This window comes from Felis catus, chromosome E1, assembly GCF_018350175.1.
Source record: "Felis catus isolate Fca126 chromosome E1, F.catus_Fca126_mat1.0, whole genome shotgun sequence".
In the NCBI taxonomy this organism is placed as follows: domain Eukaryota; kingdom Metazoa; phylum Chordata; class Mammalia; order Carnivora; family Felidae; genus Felis; species Felis catus.
This window is the reverse complement of record NC_058381.1, coordinates 34,505,569-34,529,133: the sequence shown is the minus strand read 5'-3', so window position 1 is coordinate 34,529,133 and position 23,565 is coordinate 34,505,569. Positions and strand designations below refer to the sequence as shown.

Here is a 23,565-nt window from a genome sequence, read left to right as displayed (position 1 = left end):
AGGTCACTTGTCCACATGCTGTTATTTAAAAGTAAAGTGCTAACTTAACAGAATGTTTAGTATAAACAAAATTTCATTCATTCATTTTCCAAATTCTCTTTTCTTTTTGTACATAGTCAGTAGCAGATAGAACCTTTAAATATAAATTAAACTTGTAGAAAGGTACAAAAATGTACAGGAGAGAATCACAAATAATTGAATAAAAAGGAAGAGGATCAAAAGGAACGAACCTACTGTCAGATAAAATTTTTAACATAATTCTGAATTACAACATATACTCTCTAAGAATCTACTTGCTAAAAAGAATATCCTGCAAAGGGGTTTCCATGATATATCATGTATTCCAGCCCACAATACTATGTTTCTAATAGTTCTTTTTTTGTTTTTCTGATTTTACCCTTGAGGACAAAACATAACTGGAAGAAAGATCCCTCCCTTTCTGAATTATCAGGTCAGACCACAAAGATTTAGGTCACATGCACGATGGATGCTTTGTGTTACACTGAACCACGTGACATTGCCAATACACATGATATACAACAAAACCAGCACTGGATATGGTTCAACTTAATATGAAAATTGGAGGAGACTGGTACTTTTCCCTATTCAAATAATTTCAAATTGTAATTTCTTTATAGGACGCGTTTACTTGTACAATTTCTACAAGTTATTTCTAGGTACTAATAAGTATCATTTAAAAATTAGCACTTTTATGACAATGTATAAAAAAAAAAGATCTTCTAAAGGTAAGATGCTTAGGTGTTACTGTACCGTCAGATTTAAACAATGACAATGCATTTCAGTACAAGGTGAGAAATTCCATACTCACATGTTTAAAGCAGGTAACTGGAGCTGCTATAAAGCTATTGCTGTTGATGTAGTTACCCCAGCTGAAGCCTTCCATGGAGACTGCTGCTGAAAAAAAAATAAATTTAGATATATTACAATGCTCAAATCTTTTATTTATGAGAAAATGTGAAATGACATAAAACTAACGTATCATTTGGAGCACCTGGGTGGTTCAAGTGAGTTAACGGTCTCTTGGTTTTGGCTCAGGTCACAATCTCACGGAGAGATTGAGCCCCATGTTGGGTTCTGTGTGCAGCACAGAGCCTTCCTGGGATTGTTCTTTCTCCCTTTCTGTCTGCCCCTCCCCTGTTCTCTCTCTCTCTCTCAAAATAAATAAGTAAACTTAGAGAAAAAATAACATCATCTTGAAAGTTTTCTTTTCTCCTACAAAATTTTAAGAACTTTTCTCAATCAACATGAACTTTCACATAGATCATATTTGAAAGCTAATATTAGCTTAAGTCTTCCATGTTCTAAGCAGCAAAGAACAGCTGAGCGCAGAACTGTTCAGAATAAGAAACACTACCATGGCTGCTTTTGGGTTTTTATTCCCATGTAGCTTTTACTGTGCATCTCAATGAGATTTCTTTCTTTCTTTTTTTTTTTTGAAGTGTTTTTTTGGGGGGCACCTGGGTGGCTCAGTTGGTTAACCATTTGACTCTTGATTTTGGCTCAGGTGATGATCTTAGGGTCATGAGATGGGAGTCCTGCAAAGGGCTCTGTGCTGGGCATGGAGTTAACTTAAGATTCCTAAGATTCTTTCTCTCCCTTTCTCCATGTCTTTTTTTATAAAGTTTTATAAAAGTTTATTTATTTTTGAAAGCGAGCACGAGCGAACATGAGTGAGGGAGCAGCAGAAAGAGAGAGAGAGAGAATCCCAAGCAGGCTCTGCACTGTCAGCGGAGAGCACAACATAGGGCTTGAACCCACGAACCATGAGATCACAACCTGAGCTGAAATCAAGAGTCAGACACTTAACTGACTGAGCCACCCAGGCTTCCCCAAAATTTTAAGTAATCTCTACACCCAATGTGGGGGTCGAACTCATGATCCTGAGACGAATAGTTGCCACTCTTCTGACTAAGGCAGCCAGGTGCCCCTTTCAGTGAGATTTCTCTCCAGTATCTGCCATTAATACCTTGCCTTCACTAGGGTTTTTCATTGCTTCAGTCCCTACTATACTTCCTTGCTTCTGCCTTCCTGTTAAGAATCTTCTATCAGGGGCCCTAGATGGCTTAGTCAGTTAAGTGTCCGGCTCTTGGCTTTGGCTCAGATCATATCTCGTGGTTTGTGAATTTGAGGCCCCTGGCAGGTGCCGCACTGATAGCACAAAGCCTGCTTGGGATTCTCGCTCTCTGCCCCTCCCCCACTTGTCCGCTCGCTTGCGCGCTCTCTCTCTCTCTCAAAATAAACTTAAAAAAATCTATTAGAAATGATCCTTTCTCAATCTCTTCCTTTTATGACTCTCATCTCCCCACTACCTTTGAAGCCCGCTAAACGTCCTATCATTTTGCTTATTATCTCCATAATGCTCCCCACCAGCCACAGCATAGAAGTGGAACACAGAAAATAACCAAATAAAAAATGTTTTTGAAATTATTAAAAAAAAATTTTTTTTTGATGTTTATTTATTTTTGAGAGAGAGGGCTAGCGAGCAGGGGAAGGGCAGAGAGAGAGGAGAGAGAGAATCCCAAGCAGGCTCTGTGTTGTCAGCATGGAGTCTGATGTGGGGATTGATCTCACAAACTGTGACATCTTGACCTAGGCTGAAAGCAAGAGCCAGACGCTCAACTGACTGTGCCACTCAGGCACCCCAGAATTATTTTTTTATTTATTTTTGAGAGAGGGTGTGAGCAGGGGAGGGGCAACGAGAGAGGGAGACACAGGATCTGAAACAGGCTCCAGGCTCCGAGCTGCTGGCACAGAGCCTGACTCAGGGCTCGAACTCACTAACCATGAGATCATGACCTGAGCCAAAGCTGGATGCGTAACCAACTGAGCCACCTAGGCGCCCCCCCAATAAAATACGTTAAGGATATTGCCATAAGCACTGTGAAACTGTCAACACAATTACTCTCTTCTAGAATTATTTGTGTATTTATTTATTTTTATGAAGTTTATTTGAAAGAGAGAGAGACAAGGCGAGCAAGGGTAAGGCATAGAGAGAGAGAGAGAGAGAGAGAGAGAGAGAGAGAGAGAATCCCAAGCAGGCTCTGAGCTGCCAGTGCAGAGCCCACTGTGGGGCTTGAACTCTGAAACCGTGAGGTCATGACCTGAGCCGAAATCAAGAGTTGGACGCTTAACTGACTAAGCCACCCAGGTACCCCTAGAATAAATTATTGAAACCAAAACCATCATCAGGAAGCCTAATGTCATAATGTACTAGTAGGACAGAGAAATAGCTTAGTTAACAAAATCCAAAATTTAAATGTTGACTAAAACTAGGTGAATCATTCATTATCAAACATTTCACTTCTACTATATTCACCAATATTACCTGCTTTAGTCTTTGCTTGATTTTGCAAGGTAGCTTGATACTGAGCATATGCAGCTAGTTTAGCAACTAAAGGTTGTTTCTGAAGAACTTTTGCTTTCTTTGTTGGAGGCTTACCCTAAAACAAGAAGAGTTAAGTAAATAGGATTCTTTTTCATTCATCCCCCTCCACCGAAAAAATTAACTTGATTGCATACTACTCATTCTGCTTAAGTAAACATCAAGGGTTTAGAAAATTATTAAAGCAGAGGAAACATACAAGGAATTTTAACATGAGAATTGGTTTTTGGAGTTCTGCTACAATGTAGACATCTATTATGGGTAGCAGAGCTGGCACAGACTAAAACAGCAATATGCAAATTAATATGTTAATAAAAAATTATATCCCATAAGATGTTAAAATATAGGCTGTGGTGGATACTTGATTCCTTCTTATACTAGATAAAACCAGTGGTTATTCACTCATGCAGGTTGCCAAGCATTGCTATTTATATGGTAAGAGAAGATAATTTAATGTTTAAAGAGCAAGTGACTGAGGTTTATACCTTTAGTGCTAACGCAAAAGATCAATGACAAAATGATCATGGGCCAAATTCACAGTGTGACAAACTGCCATCCATTTGGGTACAGACCACTGCTCAGGATCTTAGGTACTGTCTATCTGAAATATAGAAATACATCTAAGTGATGTATTTCCTTAATTTGGGGAATTTTTATAAATCCTTTCAGTGCTATGTAAGGATCACAATCAATTACAGGCGAATAAGAAAAATGTGATCACTCAAATAAAATATATTACAAAAATCAGTTAAATGCCTTAAAAACACTGTTTATATGCTACAATAGTTAACAACTTAGTCAAATGGTCGAATCTCCATTTTGTGTTGTAGTCATTGATGTACATTTAAAGAAAGATGATTTTCTTTTTATACCATGAACGTTTTCAAAAAGGTTAGTTGGATTAACCAAACACAATCGTTCAAGGTATCAAACAGGCTGCGATCAAAAGTACAAAGCAGATATGATGGAGAAGTAGAACCACAGGGTATATCATTTCCCCCCAAATGCTGCATTGATTCTACCTTGATGTTAACTCAAAAGGAAACCAGGGGGGAAAAATGGCTTCAATTTCTGTATATAACAAGGCGTTTATTATATTTATACTTATTTAGAAAAAGGGTGTTTTTAATTCACTTAAACAGTTTCATCGTTTACTTTGGATAGTATGCCTTGTCTATTATAATAGCTGTTCAATTTTACAGGCTGAACAAACTTTGGGGATCACATATTTCTGAAAAAATGTGGGGTATAAAATGGTAACTGGCCAACTGGGTAGAAGTGGAGTGCAGTGAATCACAATCCAATGACAGATAAACAGTGAAAGCCATAGAAATAACAGATATAAAGAATAAGAAGGTTTCTGTACCGTTACCTGAAGTCTGGCCAAAATGCTTGCCTTCTTGGAGTTTGACGAATAGCTTCTTGAACATGAAACACTACAGAAACGCTTTGTTTTGGAGTAAAAAGCATCTCGCACACCAACCATCCCACACATTTCGCAGGTAGCTAATTAAGAGAACAAAAACAATGGTGTTATTATAATCATGTAATAAAACCAATTTTTATCTAACACTTTAATAATAATTACTTAAGTGTTAATTTAAATATTTGCCTTCTAACAGAAAATTTCTTCTGTTATACAAACGACAGAAAAGCCCACACAAAAGTTAGAGAAAATACTGGTATGATGCCATGGCCACGGCTCCAGAGGGTCTGACCGCAGCTCAAGGTCTAAGCCCACAAACAAAATAAATCAGATTCAACTTACATTTCCTTAGTGCTCACTGTGTGCCAGGCATTTTCCTATACATTAAGAGCTCCAGCCTTTGAAAGGATTATAAACAAAAGAGGAAAAGAAGTGCAATGCAGCTAAGGAGTAACACAAAGGGCAAGCTAAAAAGAGCCAAGTCTTGGAAAAATGTTAAGGGTCATACAAAGATTCTTTCAAGTTATGTTCAGAGGACAAGGAGGAAAGGAGAGGGTCAAAGCCTGAGGTAGGTGCTTGATTACTCACTGATAACAGAGGAAAACAAAACCCTATTAATGTGCCTCTTTTGTAAATTAGCATAATAGACAATGATCTGAAAGGCAGAATTAGAAGAAGGGTCACAAGAACTGAAGTTCAGAATAGGTAAACAGATACATAAGTGGGACTGGGACTGCTAGGTCATAACAGTTCTATTTTTAATTTTTTGGGGAACTGCCATATGGTGTTCTATAACGGATATACCAATTTACATTCCCACCAGCAGTATATAAGAGTTCCCTTTTTTCCACATCCTTACCAACATTATCTCTTATCTTTTTGATAATAGCAATCATAATAGGTGTAAGGTGGTATCTCATTGTGGTTTTGATGGGTATTTCCCTGATGATCAGTGTTGTGGAACACCTTTTCATGTACCTGTAGGCCAACTGTATGTCTTCTTAGGAAAAATGTCTATTCAGGTCCTCTGTCCATTTTTCACTTAGATTATTTGTTTTTTTTGCTAGTGAGTTGTAGGAGGTCTTTATCAGATATGGTTTGCAAATACTTTTTCCCATTCTGTAGGTTGGCTTTTCAATTTATTGTTTCCATTGCCGCGCAGACCTCTTTAGTTTGACGTAGGCCCATTTGTTTTTGTTCTCTTATCCAAGGAATCACTACAAGACCAGTGTCAAAAAGCTTTCTCCTATGTTTTCTTCTAGTTTTATATTTCTAGGTTTTACACTGAAGTCTAATCAATTTTTTTAATTCTTTTTGTTCTTTTTAAAGTTTATTTACCTTGATTGAGAGGGGAGAGAATCCTAAGCAGGCTCTGCACTGTCAGCGCAGAGCCCAATGTGGGGCTCAAACCCACAAACCAGGAGATCATGACCTGAGCTGAAACCAAGAGTTGGCCCTTAACCAACTGAGCCACCCAGGTGCCCCTAAGTCTAATCCATTTTAAGTTAATTTTTGTTGAGTGGTGTAGACAAGGATCCATTTTCATTCTTTTGCATGTGCATATCCAGTTTTGCCAACACCCTTTATTAAAGAGACTGTCCTTGCCCTATTCTGCATTCTTGGTGCCCTTGTCAAAAATTAGTTGACTGTAAATCAGTATCTTGAACAGATATCTGAATTTCCATGTTCACTGCAGCATTAGTCACAAGAGCCAAGAAAATGCAAACACTTAAATGTCCTTTGATAGCTGAATGGATGCATAAAGTGTGGTATATATATACATATATGTAGTATTATTCATTGTAGTGGAATATTATGCATCCACAAAAAAGAAGGAAATCCTGGCACTGTGACAACACGGTTGAACCTGGAGGGCAGGGCATATGCTAAGTGAAATACTGTATGGGATCATTTTCATGTGGAATCCTAAAAAAAAAAGCCGATTTCATAGAAACAGAAAATAGAATGGTGATTACCAGGGATTGGGGGGAGGGGGACAGGCAGGTCAAAGGGTACGACATTTTAGTTATAAGAAGAGTAAATTATGAGACTCTAACATACAGCATGGTAACTATAGTTAATAATACTGTGCTGCATACTGGGAAGTTGCTGAGAGTAGATACTGTGTTCTTCCCCACCACCCCAACACAAAGAGTTAACTATGTGAAACCATGGGTATTATTTATCTCAATCTTGGTAATCATCCCACAACGTATATCAAATCATCACACTGTACATGTTAAACATATGCAACTATCTTTGTCAATTATTCCTGAGAAGAGTTAGGAAAAAACAAAAAACAAAAAATAAAATACCAGAAAGTAACAGAGCGAAAAACTGCTGGAGTGGGCTCAAATCTCCACCCAAACAGTTAAACTTAGAAGGGCTTATAGTTTTAACCAGTACTTATAAATCTATTGAGAAATCATGAAAGAAAGGTACCAAGGATTAGAGATGAAGAAACGGTGTTTAAGGAGAGAAAAAACTGAATGGTTTTCTGTCGAAAAAGTTACAGGGGTGCCTGGGTGGCTCAGTCGGTTGAGCATCCAATTCTTGATTTCGGCTCAGGTCATGACTTCAGGGTTCATGAGATGGAGCCCCTGCGTTGAGTTCTGTGTGGATAGCACGGAGGTTACTTGGGTTTCTCTCTCTCTCTCTCTCTCTCTCTCTCTCTCTCTCTCTGCCCCAACTCTGCTGGCACACACGTCCTCTCTCTCTCAAAATAAATAAGCATTTAAAAAAAAGGACAGGCTCCTGGGTGGCTCAGTCTGTTGAGCGTCCGACTTCGGCTCAGGTCAAGATCTCGCAGTCTGTGAGTTTGAGCCCCGCGTCGGGCTCTGTGCTGACAGCTCAGAGCCTGGAGCCTGTTTCAGACTCTGTGTCTCCCTCTCTCTCTCTGCCCCTCCCCCGCTATTGCTGTGTCTCTTTCTGTCAAAAATAAGTAAGCATTAAAAAAAAAAGTTTAAAAAAAAGGAGAAAGAGTTATAGAACAGATTAAAAAGGTCTGTGACCATCTAGCTAAAGAAGCTGTGACCCAAAGGGGATAGTGAATCTTTGGCAAGAATTATACATATCAAAGTATACTTCCTGTGAGTAGGATGTAAGCTCCACCAGGGCAGGGACTATTCTATATTGTTTTATCTCTGTATCTCTAGTATCTAAAACAGAGCCTGGCACATATAAAGCTTCAATAAACCTTATTTCCTTTTGTTATAATATTACTGGACTGGTATAACTAAACCATGGCAAGAGTATACAATCAACCCTTGAACAACAGGGGTTTTGAACTGCATGGGTCCATCTATATGTGGGTTTTTTCCAATAAATAAGATACAGTGTTGTAAATGTGTTTTCCCTCTTACGATTTTCCTAAAAATATTTTTTCTTTACCTTACTCTATTGTAAGAATAGATTAAATAATACAAAAAACAAACAAAATATCATGTGTTAATCGACTATTAGTGTTACCAACAGTGGGCTATTAGTAATTAAGTTTTTGTTTATTTATTTTGAGAGAGAGAGAGAGAGAGAGGGAGAGGGAGGGAGAACCCTAAGGAGGTTCCATGCTCTGTGCTAACTCAAATGCCATGCTAGATCTCATGACTGTGAGATCATGACCTGAGCAGAAATCAAGGGTCAGACACCTTTCTAAAAAATATTTTTTATTTATTTATTTTGAGATAGAGAACACAAGCAAGGGAGGGGCAGAGAGAGAGGGAGAGAGAGAATCAGCACAGAGCCTGATGTAGGGCATGAACTTACAAACCATCAGACCATAACTTGAGCTGAAATCAAGAGTTGGATGCTTAAAGGGCTGAGCCACCCAGGTGCCCCTAGTAATTAAGTTTTTGGGGAGTCAGACGTTACACATAGATTTTCAACTGCATGGGAGATTGGCATTCCTAACCTATGTTGTTTGAGGGTCAACCACATATTAATAGGAGTTAATATGGGTTTTTTAAAAATTTTTTTTTTTAGGAGTTAAAACATTTGATAAAATCTCTCATACAGCTTTGTCAATAAAGATTGAGAAATTTAAGGTCCTGATAAGTGAGTAGAAACTTTTTTTTGTTTTTTTTTTTTAATGTTTATTTACTTATTTATTTATTTAGAGAGCAGGGGAGGGGCAGAGAAAGAGGGAGACAGAGAATCCCAAGCAGGCCCAGCAGTGTCAGCACAGAGCCCAACGTGGGGCTCAAACCCATGAACCGTGAGATCATCACCTGTGCTGAAACCAAGAGTCGGACTCTTAATCAGCTGAGCCATCCTGGTGTCCCAAGGAATTTTTTTTCTTTTAAAGTTTATTTATGTATTTACTTTTCAGTAATCTCTACATGCAACTTGGGGCTTGAACTCACGACCCTGAGATCAAGAGGTGCACGCTCTTTCAAGTGAGTCAGCCAGGTGCCCCAATAATGGGAAGTATTTTGACACAGCCTACGAGATTCTGTACCAGTACCCTGTGCTGTTCAACTTTTTAAGACTAGAATACCTCCAGGGCATTATTATCAAATCTGCAAATGACATAAAACTAGAAGACTATATAACACAACCTTCAATGTTAAATGATAGAATTAGAAGTAAACAATTTCTAAGAAGATCAAAATTCAGTAAGAAAAAGGTTACAAGGGATAATTTCAAGTTTTAAAAAATCCACTGCAGCTGGAAAGGGGCTGGAACTTAGCAGGTCTCAAAAAGGAAAGCCCCCAGAAGATTCTTGTCTCCAAATCCAGAGCCTGTCCTGTTGCGGACTGAGGAGGTGCCTAATTCTCACCAGATACCTGCCACACTCAGGGACAGGCTCCCAGGACAGCACAGTGTGTAGCTCAACCAGTGTCCACAGGGGAAACCTCTGCAGCCACACCTGCTGTCCATCATCCTGGTGGACGGGCCCGGGGACGTCCACACCAGTTTTCTTAATGTTTATTTATTTTTGAGACAGAGAGAGACAGAGCATGAACAGGGGAGGGTCAGAGAGAGAGAGGGAGACACAGAATCTGAAACAGGCTCCAGGCTCTGAGCTGTCAGCACAGAGCCTGATGTGGGGCTCGAACTCACGGACTGCGAGATCATGACCTGAGCCGAAGTTGGACGCTCAACCGACTGAGCCACCCAGGCGTCCCGACCAGTTTTCTGCCCTCAGAATGCATCAGCCAGGCCTCTTAACCTGGCTTTGGGCTGCTGAGGTTCTAGGACAGTTATTCCAGCACGGATCACCTCCACTCCACTTCCTTTCATCAAGAGAGCCATTAAGAGAAACGTACAGCTGATTTCATCTATCAAGTCCACCTATAGACCCAACTTGGGAGTAAGCTTGAAATCACTCCTGGGCCCTCTTCAGGGCCCAAATCATTTTTCAATTTTTACAATCAGAATGTTATCATGGCAGACTCACTCCTGAATCTAAGTGGTATCAAACAAGGCTGGCTCCTGTTCTCATTCAGCATTCCCAGGCATCCATGGTGTAACTGCAGCCCCAGCTGGAGTGTTTGGGGATACTTTCTCTTATCCTTGTCCTCCGGCCACCCTGCCTAGCAGATACCCACATCCCAACTGTACAGATGGAAAAACAGGCTCAGTGAGTTAGAGGCCTGCCCAAAGCCAAAAACTTAACTCCAAATTTTCCTGATCTACCTTCTTTCCCCTCTTCCCTAGTCTCTGCGATGTCCTTGGAAATGACCTTGTCTGGCTCCCAAGTGAAGTAGGAGCATGTCCTTCCACTTTTGCCAATAGGAAGCCTCTCTGCTGACAGCAAGTACCAGATGCCTGGACCCTGAAAGAGGCCCTCGGTGAGCACTGACTGATTTAAAAATAAGCTTTCGGACACTGCATGCCCAAAGATGGTTGTACCACCAGATCTTTCATCTCTCTGCAATGTTTCGTTTGGACAATCACTTACGTGCCTGCCACATCTGAATGGCTCAGCATGATTCCTTCAAAGTCCTACTTCCCAATCTTTGCTAGTATAGTTCCCTTCTTCCACAGGGTTCTCCCACAGCTTCCACCTTTGTCCTTCAAAGCCAGCTCAAATCTGCCTGCCCTGTGAAGCCCTCCCAGATTAGAATTCATCGCCTGCCCTTCATGTTCCCATAGCCCTTGCTCGTGCCTCTCCTAAGGTATTATTCAAATCAACCTCATATCGTTTATTAAAAAATAAAAAGTCGGAGCATCTGGCTGGCTCAGTCAGTGCAGCACGTGACTCTTGATCTTGGGGTTGTGAGTCTGAGTCCCATGTTGGGTGTAGAAATTACTCACAAATAAAATATCTTTTAAAAAGTCAACTGCTAACAGACAAGACTGGTTTAACTGGTTTAGTGGTGAATCTGTAGTAAAGACTAAAGGGTTTCAGTTATACATGAAATCAGTATTACTTTCAAAAAAGTTAAAGCAATTCTGTGGCCTACCTGCTGCCCTAATTACACAGGTGACCAGCTGCCCTTATTACACAGGTGACTAGCCATTTGCCTGAGGTGCTTCCCAGGATATGGGATTTTCAATCCTAAAAACAGGACAGTCTTGGGCAAGTCATGTAAGCTGTCACTCCAGCACCATGAAATCTGAAGCATGCCCAGAGGAAAGTGAGCAGGCTATTGATGAATTAAAATCATTGCGACACTATGACAGATCGCTGAAGCAATTAGGGTCACTTGGGACTGTTCTAGTGTGAACAGTTATCATCATAACAAGGATTAGAATTCTTCTCTGTACCTTTAAGAGGCAAAACTAAGACCCAAAGACAAAATTGAGAACAAGGATAATTTTGGTTCAATACGAAGAATAATCTGGTAATTAGAGATACCCTATCATTGGAAGTGTTAAAATAGAAAACTTCTTATAAGGAATTTTTGTAGAAGAGAGAAACTCATTCTGCAAGTGTATCAGCTCTATAAGCCTGTGATCCTACACACTTTCAGTTACATTGGGATTTATTACCTAATTACTGAATTTACGTCCACATTGTGTTTCTCAACAGCCTTTTGTTTTTATTTTGCTCTACTTGCTTTCTGCCAGAACACGGCAGGTAGGCAAGATAGATCAAATGGAAATCTAGTGATCTCATCTACAACTGTAAGTTTCAGACTGCGTTTCTTTTTCCCTTGAAAAATTCCAAGGAAGGGAAATGAAAGAAGAAATGAAATCAGAACATGTCCTCCAATATGAAGCTGCATAACAGTGAAAGGCGGCATACTCACCCATGCCAGATTTGCCATCCGGGTATGTGTAGACTTGTCCATTGTTTTTGATAATTGGGAGGTTAGAAGGTAAAGGAGCAACTTCTTCTTCACTCTCCTCGGAGCTGGAGCTGCTACTTGTGTCCTCACTGCAGCTATCATAACCGTCAAACATCCCGAAAGAGTCTCTTCTTTTCCTTTCAGGGCGTGAAGAATGTTCAGTCTTAAAAGTAGAAAAAATCAATAATACATGACACAGCACAGATACACAACCACCACCCCAAAGAATTTAGTTCAAATTGTGATGATATTTGGAAAACGAAGACCTAGCCCTGACAAATGATAATTTTATTTTGTAACAAAATGTTTGCTTCAAAATGGAGCCTTTCCTTTCTACAGGGTGCAAATTTATCAGCCACCATGTTAGCTAATAAGAATACCAATGACAACAATAAACACGGAACACAATCAGAGGATCACCATGTAATTCAAATTCAAATAGTAATTGCTATAAACTAGGTAGGTCACTTCTCTACAGAAAGAATCAGAGGGGTGCCTGGGTGGCTCAGTTGGTTAAGTGTCTTGGGTCATGCTCTCACAGTTTGTGGGATCGAGCCCTGCATGAGGCTCTGTGCTGACAGCTCAGAGCCTGGAGCTTGCTTCACCCTCTATCTCTCTCTCTGCTCCTCCCCCGCTTGCTCGTGCGCGTTCTCATGCTCTCGCTCTCAAAAAAATGAATAAACATCAAAAAAATTTTTTAAAAATTAGATGATTTTTTTAAGTTGTTGTGAAATACACATAACAAACAGATGGTTTCTTAATTTACCTTTCATCTCTAAAAGTGTAGATTTTTATTATAATTTAGAGCATGCAGGAAATATACAGATGCTTTTAAAAATCGCTGTGAAGAGTTCTGGAGTGATTAATTGGGAATTTTTAATTTTAGAGAATTTTTAGATATTAACTATTTCAAATATTAGAGAAGATAACATTTGTACATTTGCAGTCTTATCTCATTTTTTTCTTTAGCATAAACAATGGTTAAAAAAACTCCAAGTATCTCAAGCTAAACATTATTTCCTTTTCAAAAGAAAAACTGCAAAGACACTACATCATCTTCAGTGAATGATACATGTTTGCTCTTCCGAAAGATATGCGCTCTTTCAAGCTGCCTAAATCCCCAAAAAGTAACACTGCCAACTCAACCTGTCCTGAAATAAATTGCAAAACTTCAAGTTTAGGGAGAAGAAACTAAAAAGAAAATAGGAAATAATAAAGAGGAAAAAAATCTCCAGAAAAAAGAATCTATAAGGAAACAGGACCAATGCAGGGAGCAAAAGAAAACTTCAAAAAAAAAAAAAAAAAGATAATATGCGATGGGGCAACTAGAGTAAAAATTATCAGCTGGCACCTTTCAATGTTTTGCTTCAGTTAGTATTTTTTGGTATCATTTTACACTTTATGCACAATGTCTCTTCTGGCTAGGGTAACTTCCTCCCATGACCAATACAAAGCCGAAATCTGTTGTGTAAAGTTTGACAAAATAAAACCATCCAAATGCATCTCTTAGTTTGAGAAGAGTAAGCTGTCTTTTTCAGAAGTGCAGTTATGAAACATTTGCACTAAAGTGGACAACTGATTTTTCACTTGAATCAAGTATAACTATGAGAGCAACAAAAGTAGTTCCTTAATCCACACAATGGAAATATTTTATGCCCAGATGAATACTATCTTTTAAGAAGTCCCCTCATGAGGCTCTATGCGTGTTCTAATGCTGTTGCCACAACCTCCAACTTCTTACAGTATTCTTCCTTTAGACCCAATTTTAAAAAGAAAACCCTACTGTTTCTGGCTACTTTGTAATTAATCCGTTTCCCTCAACAGTTTTCCCTAGCTTGACTACCCATCTTATTTAACAAATTTGGTTCTGAATAACTTGCAGGTATTTAAAAAAAAAAAATCAAATGTGTTTTCAGGGTGCCTGAGTAGCTCACTTGGTTAAGCATTCGACTCTTGATTTCAGCTCAGGTCAAGATCTCATGGTTTGTGAATTTGAGCTGCAAACTGATGATAGGACAGAGCCTGCTTGGGATTCTCTCTCTCCCTTTCTCTGCCCTTCTCCCAATTGTGTGTGCTCTCTTTCTCAAAATAAATAAATAAACTTATAAAAAAAAAATCAAATGTATTTTCAAAGAATCAAAATCGGCTACCACTGGATTTCAAAAGAATAAAATTTTGAAGGTGATGCCAAAAGTCAAGTCTAGCAACATTCTGAACTGATAAGGTGATAAGGAATGGGAGAGTCCTTGTTTGAATCAAGTGTGGTGCCAACAGCTTGGAATTCTGATAGCCCTAAGTCTGAGTCCTGGTTTTGCCATTTATTAGCTGTCAACACTGGGCAAATTATGAGTTTCTTCTCTTACTCATTCAACATTCAACAACTATCAAGCATCTGTGTGTCTCACAGTAGCAGAGGCTACAGATCGAGTGGTGTACAGAGCAGACAAAATGCATGCTTTTCACCAAGGTGACAGTTTACTGGCAGGAGGAACCCAAGTTAGACCATGTGAAGGCAGAGTCAAACTGAGACAGGAGTCGTCGACTCATGTTCAGTGGTGAGGAAAGGCATTGGTGAGTTAAGACCTCGAGGCCAAAAAGGGCAGCTGGAATGTTCTAGGCAAAGCAAAGAACAAGACAAAGGCTTTCCAGTAGGAATATCCCTAGCCCACTGAAAGGCCAGTGTGGCTGGTGCCCAGAGTGACAGGTGTAAAAGATGAGGTTGGAGGAGGACACAGTGAGAGAACCCCAAGCAGGCTCTGCGTTGTTAGCACAGAGCTAGTAGACATGAGGGTCCTTGAAGGCCAGGGTAAAGAATTGATTTTTTTTCCCCCCGAGGGCAATGAAAAGACATTGTGAAATATTGATCACAGTGCCTGGAATACACACTTACAAACACTGGCTAGAATTCTAGTTCTAGTAGATTCATACAGCCTACTTCCATGTGAAGAAGATCTCTTGTGGTTTTCGTATAAGCTCGTCCACTTTACAGCCACCTCGGTTAGCAGCTAATGCATATTTATTGACCCTCAAATATCAACACAGAATATCTTACTCTGACTCTACTTGTCAGCAAATATAACCCTGAAATTTCAGGGGGTCAATAATTACAAACATCTTGGTTTCAATATTATAGACTGTTAACATTAAAAAATAAAAGTATTATGGTCAAATAAGAAAATTTTCCTTATTTCAAGGCCTCTTTAAGCTTTTAATATGCTTGTGAACACTATGACAACTTAAGAGAGACATATAGTATTCAGTCTTCTCCAAAGCAACTCCAAGAACTAATGATCTAGAAAAATGCTAACCTTTTGCATAGTTCCAGCACGCACAGAAAATGATCATCTATACAATGCAAGAGAAATTGGTCCCTGAATGCACCCAGCCTGAGGCCTCCGACGGTCCCAAATATTGCAGGGATGAATTATCTTGACAAATCTAGAACACACTAGTTGGAAAGCTATATTCTACTCAGGAGAAAATGTTCCCTCAGCATTTTTTTTCTTAGATTAGGACAGAATACTAATGAACTAATTCAATGTATGAATTATAATCCATTTATTCCATGTAAAACTTACCATTTACTGCAGGGAATGGAAATGCCCGCATCAGACCGAAACCCCTACGAGGGCTACAACTTCAGTCAAAGGGCAGGTAGGAATCAAAAATCTGACTACATGCAGGCAAAATAAGACCTACATGTGGGTCTTTTCTGCCCAGGCTCTGGGTGGAGAGGCTACTCTGAGATTGTATAATCATGGGCCTGCCCTTCTGAGTGACTCTGAGGATATACCTTAACTTGCCCTAAATGGTCAGAAAATACCCAGATCAAGACATTAAAGGGCCACCAGTGCCCCTTGACACTCAGCAGAAGCATACTGGATCACTTCAGGAAATAATCACCTACACTTCAGGCCTTTCAGCATTCCTACAGATTTGATCAAGTATGAGCACACAATCAATAACAAACATACAATAAGCAATCCGTCACAAGTGTCAGCAGAAACAGATTAGGAATCCCAAATTGTTAGGTACTGAAATTGCCAGGCACAGAGTATAAAAGAACCATTCAAGAAATGTTTAAGAAGAAACAAAAATAGTATTGAAAAATGGAATAAAGGAATAAAAAGCAACCAGGCAGATCTGAAAAGACCCAAATGTAACTTCTGTAAATAAAAAATGTAAGTGCTATAATTAAAAAAAAAAAAGACACCACCACCAAAACACCTCAATGGATGGGATGAATAGCAGATCAGCCATGGCTAAAAAAGAACTGGGGAAATGATAAACATTAAGAAAATACCCAGAACACTGCAAAGAAAAACAGAAACATAGAAAATAAAAGGTTCAAATGGCATAAAACATAAAGATCTAATAAAACGTCTAATAGGAATTCTCAAAGGAGAGGATATGGAGATGCTGAAAGAAAGACTGGCTGAGAATTCTGCAGAAACACTGAAAACACAAATTCAGACAGAACTACCACATATATTAAACACAAGAAAAAAACCACATTTAAATAGATCACAGTACCAGTGTAAAACACTAGGGAGAAGATTTAAAAAGGGACCAATAAAAACAAAAAAAAAAAGTGGAGGGGGGCGCTTCGGTGGCTCAGTCGGCTCAGTGTCCGACTTCGGCTCAGGTCATGATCTCATAGTTTGTGAGTTCGAGCTCTGCGTCAGGCTCTGTACTGACAGCTCAGAGCCTGGAGCCTGTTTCGGATTCTGTGTCTCCCTGTCTCTCTGTACCTTCCCTACTCACACTCTCTCTCTCTCTCTCTCTCTCTCAAAAATAAACATTAAAAAATTTTTTTAAAAAGGGATTAATTGCCACAGTGAATCTCACTAGTCAAAAAGTTTAACCTCCAGCTCATTCAGTCCAATCAGCTGCTTAGTAACTAATCCTTAGATATGAATAGACAAGTGAGGATCACCTACCATTTGAGAAAGACCTCTAAAAATGTGAAAGGCCAAAACAAACCCTCAGGAAAAAATAATCTATAAGGAAACAGAAGTAAGGCAGGGACCAAAAGAAAACTTCAAAAAATGAAATTAATTCTCCAGGGACATAAGGGTAGGATACTCAAGATCTTGGAATTTAAAAACAGAAAAGGCAAAACAATAACTTCAATAAATGGACAGTAAAACCAAGGAAATCTTTCAAAAACCACGAATGCATGTGTGTGGAGTGTGTACATGTGACAAAAAAGCTAGAAAACAAGAGAAAAAATAAGGGTTAAATCCAGAAGAACCAAAACCCAAAGCATAGAGATATACATGAGAATGAGAAACAAGTTATATAAAGAAAACACACACACACACACACACACACACACACACACACACACACACACACACCACACTTCCAGGATCAAAAAACAGAGTTTCTATACTTAGACCAAGGAAGCCCAGCTTAATGACTTAAAAGCCCCGCCCAAACACCAAAACTACACCAAGGTGCATCATTATAAAAATTACAGAACTCTCCCAATGAAGATACTAAAAGCTTCAAGAAAAACACTATGCCATGTAAAAAAAAAAAAAAAAAAAAAGCGGGGGGGGGGAACTGGAATATCAGTGGGCTTTTCAACAACAGGATTGAAAGCAAGGCCTTCAAACTTCTCAAGGGAAAAAATATGTAATTGGAAAATCTATACTTAATGTTTCAAGTGAAAAAAAATCAATGAAATAAGAACAAAAAAAGATAAAGGCAAAAGCTGGTTCTTTGAATGGGTAAATAACTATAATAATTTGAATAAAGAAACTAAAACCTTCACACAAAGAAAACCCCAGGCCCAAATGGCTTCACCAGGGAAGTCTACTTAAAAAATACTACTGGGGTCAAAAAGAATGAAATCATGCCATTTGCAACTACATGGATGGAACTAGAGGGGTATTATGCTAAGTGAAATCAGTCAGAGAAAGACAAAAATCATATGACTTCACTCATATGAAGACTTTAAAACACAGAACAGATGAACATAAGGGAAGGGAAGCAAAAAGAATATAAAAACAGGGAGGGGGACAAAACAGAAGAGACTCTTAAATATGGAGAACAAACAGAGGGTTACTGGAAGGGTTGTGGGGGGGGGATGGGCTAAATGGGTAAGAGGCATTAAGGAATCTACTCCTGAACCATTGTTGCACTATATGCTAACTGACTTGGATGTAAATTAAAAAAATTTAGGGGCGCCTGGGTGGCGCAGTCGGTTAAGCGTCCGACTTCAGCCAGGTCACGATCTCGCGGCCCGTGAGTTTGAGCCCCGCGTCAGGCTCTGGGCTGATGGCTCAGAGCCTGGAGCCTGTTTCCGATTCTGTGTCTCCCTCTCTCTCTGCCCGCCCCCCCCCCCCCACCCCGTTCATGCTCTGTCTCTCTCTGTCCCAAAAATAAATAAACGTTGAAAAAAAAATATTAAAAAAAAAAAAATTTAAAAATAAATTAAAAAAATACTACTGGCGCACCAGGGTTGGCTCAGTCAGTTAAGCGTCTGACTCTTGATTTCTGCTCTGGTCGTGATATCACAGTTCGTGGGATGGAGCCGCACCTTGGGGTTTATACTGACACCACGGAGCCTGCTTGGGATTCTCTTTTTCTCTCTCTCTCTGTTCCAAACCCAGGTGCACTCTTTCTCTCAAAATAAATAAACATTAAAAAACCCCTATACCAACTTGTTCAGAAAACTGGAATATACGCTAGTTTTCAACTCATTCTCTGAGGCTAACATTACTGATCCCAAACTAGACAAAGCCCTTACAAGAAAACTACAGAACAATATCCCTCATGTATGCAAATGTTAACAAAATTTTAGTATCTAAATCAAACAATATAATAATAATACTAAAAGTGACCAAGTGGGTTTATTCCAGGAACGCAAAGCTAATTCAACATTTGAAAATCAATACATTCATGGGGTACCTGGCTGGCTCAGTAGGTAGAGCATGCAACTCTTGATCTTGGGGTCCTGAGTTTGAGCCCCAAGATGGGCATAGGGATTACTTAAAAAAAAGGAAAGAAAGAAAGAAAATCAATACATTCATTATATTAAGCCTAAAAAATAAATAAATAAAAGCCATAGGATTATCTCAAGAGATGCAGAAAAAGCATTTGACAAAATCCAACATCTATTCCTGATTAAAGAAAACAAAACCTCAGCAGAAGAGGAATAGGAAAGAACTTCCTCACCTGATAAAGATCATTAGGAAAGTCCTAAAGCTAGCATCATATTTAATGGTGACAATATGGATGTTTTCTAAGACCAGGAACAAGATAAGTGTATCTGCCTTTGCTACTTTTATTCAATAGTGTACTAGAGATTCTAAGACCATGTAGTAGGCAAAAAAGAAATAAAGGAATTCAGATTGGGGAAAAAAGTAATAAATAAATCTTTATTCCCAGACAACACTGTAGAAAATCTGATAAAATATACAAAGAGCTGCTTGGCTATATTAAGTGAGCTTAGCAAGGATACAGGATAGAATGTCAATATACAAAAATCAACCATATTTCCATATATTAGCAACAAGCAACCAGAGATTGATTAGAAAATACCATTTACAAAGCATCAAAAAAATATGGAATAAGGGGTGCTTGGGTGACTCAGTCGGTTAAGCATCCGACTCTTGATCTCAGCTCAGGTCTTGATCTCAGGGTCGTGACTTCAAGCCCCACATTGGGCTCCACGCTGGGCGTGAAGCCTACTTAAAAAAAGAAAAAGAAATAATTTGAGATAAATCTGGCAACAGATGTGCAAGGCTGATACCTTGAAAACTACTAAACGTTGCTTAAATAATTAAAGAAAGATCTAAATAAATGGGAAGATGCATAGTGTTCATGGATCAGAAGAACCAATAACGTTAAGTGATATTTTGGCGTGACTGGGTGGCTCAGTTGGTTAAGCGTCCAACTCTTGGATCTTGGCTCAGTTCATGATCTTGTGGTTTCGTGGGTTTGAGTCCCGTGTCGGGCTCTGTGCTGACAGCATGGAGCCTGCTTGGGATTCTCTGTCTCCCTCTCTCTTTGTCCCTCCCCCACTCATGCTTTCTCTCTCTCTCTCTCTCTCAAAATAAACAAATAAACTTAAAAAAAAAAAATTCTCCCCAACTTGATTTACAGATTCAACGCGACCCAATCAAATCACAGCAGATTTTTTTTTGTGGAAATCAACAAGCAGATTCTAAAATTCATATGGAACTGCAAAGGACCTAGAAGAGCCAAAACAAATTTGAAAAGAACAAAGTTGAAACACTTAATACTTCCTCTCCAAGGTGCATCATGAAGCTGCACTACTTTGACATAAAATATAGATAAACATCAACAGAAGGGAACAGAGCCCAGAAATAGAGCCATACATGTATGGTCAATTAATATTTGACAACGGTGAAAAATCAATTAACAGCATTGTATGGTGACAGATGGTAGCTACACTTATGGCGAGCACAGCACAATGTATAGAGAAGCTGAATGCTGTATACCTGAAACCAAGGTAACACTGTCAACTATATTCAAAAAAAACAATTAAAAAGAAGAAAGAGGGGCGCCTGGGTGGCTCAGTCGGTTGGGCGTCCGACTTCAGCTCAGGTCATGATCTTGCAGTCTGTGAGTTCGAGCCCCGCATCAGGCTCTGTGCTGACGGTTCAGCCTGGAGCCTGTTTCAGATTCTGTGTCTCCCTCTCTCTCTGACCCTCCCCTGTTCATGCTCTGTCTCTCTCTGTCTCAAAAAAAAAAAAAAAAAAAAAAAAGTAAAAAGAAGAAAGAAGAAACAAGGCAATTCAGTGGAAAAAAGTCTTTTCAACAAAAGGTGTTGGATCAAATACATTACTAAATTAAAAAAACAAAAAACAAAAACCAAACTCTGATCCATACCTCACATGTACAAAAATTAACTCAAAATGGGACACAGACCTAAATGTAAGAACTAAAACTATAAAACCTCTAGGAAAAAAAATAGGACAAAATCCTCATGACCTTGAGTGGGCACAAAATTTTTAGGTATGACATCAAAACATAAGATCCATAAAAGAAAAATACTGACAAACTGGACTTTATTAAAATTAAAAACTGGTCCTAGGGAGCTACTATTAAGAGAATAAGACAAGCCACCAACTGGACAACAATATTTGCAAATCACGTGTGTCTGACAGAGGACTGGTATCTAGGATACATAAAGAACTATCAAGGGGTGTTTGGTGGCTCAGTCAGTTATGTGGCTAGACTCTTGGTCTTGGCTCAGGTCATGATCTCACGGTTCATGAGATTGAGGCCCAGGTCTGACTCTGCAATCCAAGCTTGCTTGGGATTCTCTCTCTCCCTCTATGCTCCTCTCCCTATTGCACGTGCACACGCATTCTCTCTCTCTCTCTCAAAATAAATAAACTTGAAAATAAAATAAAAAAATATAAAGAACTATCAAAACTCAGTAACTGAAACAATCCAATTAAAAAATAAAAAAGCACAACATCTAAACAGACAATTCATTTATATATGGATGGCAAATAAGGACATGAAAAGATGCTCAACATCACTGGTCATTAGGAAAATGCAAATTAAAACCACGAGACACTCTTATACATCTATCAGAATGCCTAAAATAGAAAAATAAAAAAACCCTCTATGGTCTAGGCAGCAAATGGAACTCTCAAACACTGCAGATGGGAAGGTAAAATACTATAAAAGCATTTCAGAAAAGCAGTTTGCTAAAATGTTAAATATACACCACCAACTACCCACAGCATTTCTATTTGCCTAAGATAAATGAAAAGATACATCCACATAAAAACACATATATCACATGTACACACACACACACATACACACAGGAATGGTCAAAACAGCTCAAAATTGGAAACAACCCAAATATCAACAGGTGAATGAATAAACAAATTATGGCATATCCATATAGTGATTCCATCTTGCTGCTCAGCTTAATAAAAAGTAATGAATTGATATATACAACAGCAGTAAGTCTCAAAATAATTACACTGCATGAAAATCCAGACAAGAGCACATGCTGTATGACTCCCATTTATATAAAATTTTAGAAAATGCAAACTATTTTTGCATTTCCTTCATTTTTACTTAATGTTCTATTTCTATTCCAAGATCGCACATTACATTTAGTTTTCATGTCCCCTTAAGCTCCTTTTGGCTGTGACAATTTCTCAGGTTTTTCATGACCTTGACAGTTTTGAGGAGTACTGGTAGGTATTTTGTTGAATGACCCTCCACTGGGATTTGTCTCCTAATTTTCTAATGACCAGACTGGGGTTGTTTTTTGAAAAAAGATCAGAGGTACTGTGCAGTAACCTTTGTATCCAATTATACAAAGAAACATGTTATTAACCTGAGTCATCACTCTTGGTATTGACCTTGACCACCACTACCTGAAGCAGTATTTTTTCAGGTTTCCTAGGTTACAAAATTACTCCTAACCCCTTTCCATACTGTACTTTTCAGAAGTACAGTGGCTTTGTGAAGCCCACACTTCCGAAGTAGGGAGTTATGCTCCCTCTTGACAATGGTGCCTCCACAAAAATAATTTGGAATTCTTCCACATAGATTCCCTCTCCTTTTCTAAAGTAAGTATTTCCTCTTTCAGGGTTGGAGGTTTTTCTCTCAGGTTGTATATCTCTAGTTGAAATACCATCTAACTGATGCTCTCAGGGTAGCAAATCCAGATTACGTGATTTCCACCTGCCTCTTAACGGTGATGATATGTTTGAAGTCCTGGTGTAGGTGTGGTCTGGTTCTCCACTGTTGTCTTACTATTTTCCCTTTTAGTAAGCAATCTGCAAGGAGATACTTAAAGACCATGCAAATATTCTGTTCAGCAAAATTTCACTGTAGATTGAATACTCAGTGAGGATTTTTGCCCAATCCTATGACTTTCCAGGCTCAGAGTTTCTTCACAGTTTCAGCTGGCATTCTTCTATAGGGAAGACCCCTCTCTTTTTTCTTTTTTAAAAATTTTTTTAATGTTTATTTATTTTTGATTCAGAGAGAGACAGAGCATGAGCAGGGGAGGGGCAGAGAGAGAGAGGGAGACACAGAATCTGAAGCAGGCTCCAGGCTCTGAGCTGGCAGCACAGAGCCCGACGCGGGGCTCGAACTCACGGACCGTGAGATCATGACCTGAGCTGAAGTTGGACGCTCAACCGACAGAGCCACCCAGGTGCCCCTCTTTTTTCTTATTAAGGGCATCAACTCATGGATTACTACTTTTATAATTTATAATTCATGATAGTCCTTAATTATCTGCAAGCTTAAACTGTCCCAGATTTAGCCGATGGGAGCCCCATCAAGCTGACTCCTGTGTCATTCTGACAAGCCCCTATCATTGTTTCAGCAATTCCTTTCTGGAATAGCAAGATATTCAAGCATATACTAATTTTCCTGTCCCAAGCCTAGAATCAACCATTTCTCCAAAGAGCCTTGGTTTCTTTTGGTGGAGAGTATTAGAAATAAAGATGTACATACTCCACATGGTCATCGCTATTGAGACCTCT

The 23,565-nt window shown here is 39.1% G+C and overlaps 1 protein-coding gene across 23 annotated transcripts in view; it reads right to left on the bottom strand.

Annotated features, from left to right (window-relative positions):
• MBTD1 (mbt domain containing 1) overlaps window positions 1–23,565 on the bottom strand; it is a 70,657-nt gene that overhangs the window by 30,858 nt on the left and 16,234 nt on the right. For 13 of the 23 annotated variants that reach the window (XM_006940199.5, XM_019817668.3, XM_019817672.3 and 10 more), the window contains 4 exons: window positions 12,023–12,224; window positions 4,770–4,909; window positions 3,347–3,461; window positions 830–915 (listed from right to left, as the gene is read on the bottom strand). In XM_006940199.5, the coding sequence (XP_006940261.1) occupies window positions 830–915; window positions 3,347–3,461; window positions 4,770–4,909; window positions 12,023–12,176 (495 nt within the window). In that variant the 5' untranslated portion in view covers window positions 12,177–12,224. Of the gene's footprint in view, window positions 1–829; window positions 916–3,346; window positions 3,462–3,888; window positions 4,005–4,769; window positions 4,914–12,022; window positions 12,225–18,979; window positions 19,060–23,565 lie in introns of those variants that run through there. The other 10 variants (XM_019817666.3, XM_019817675.3, XM_045045128.1 and 7 more) reach the window with 9 other exon arrangements.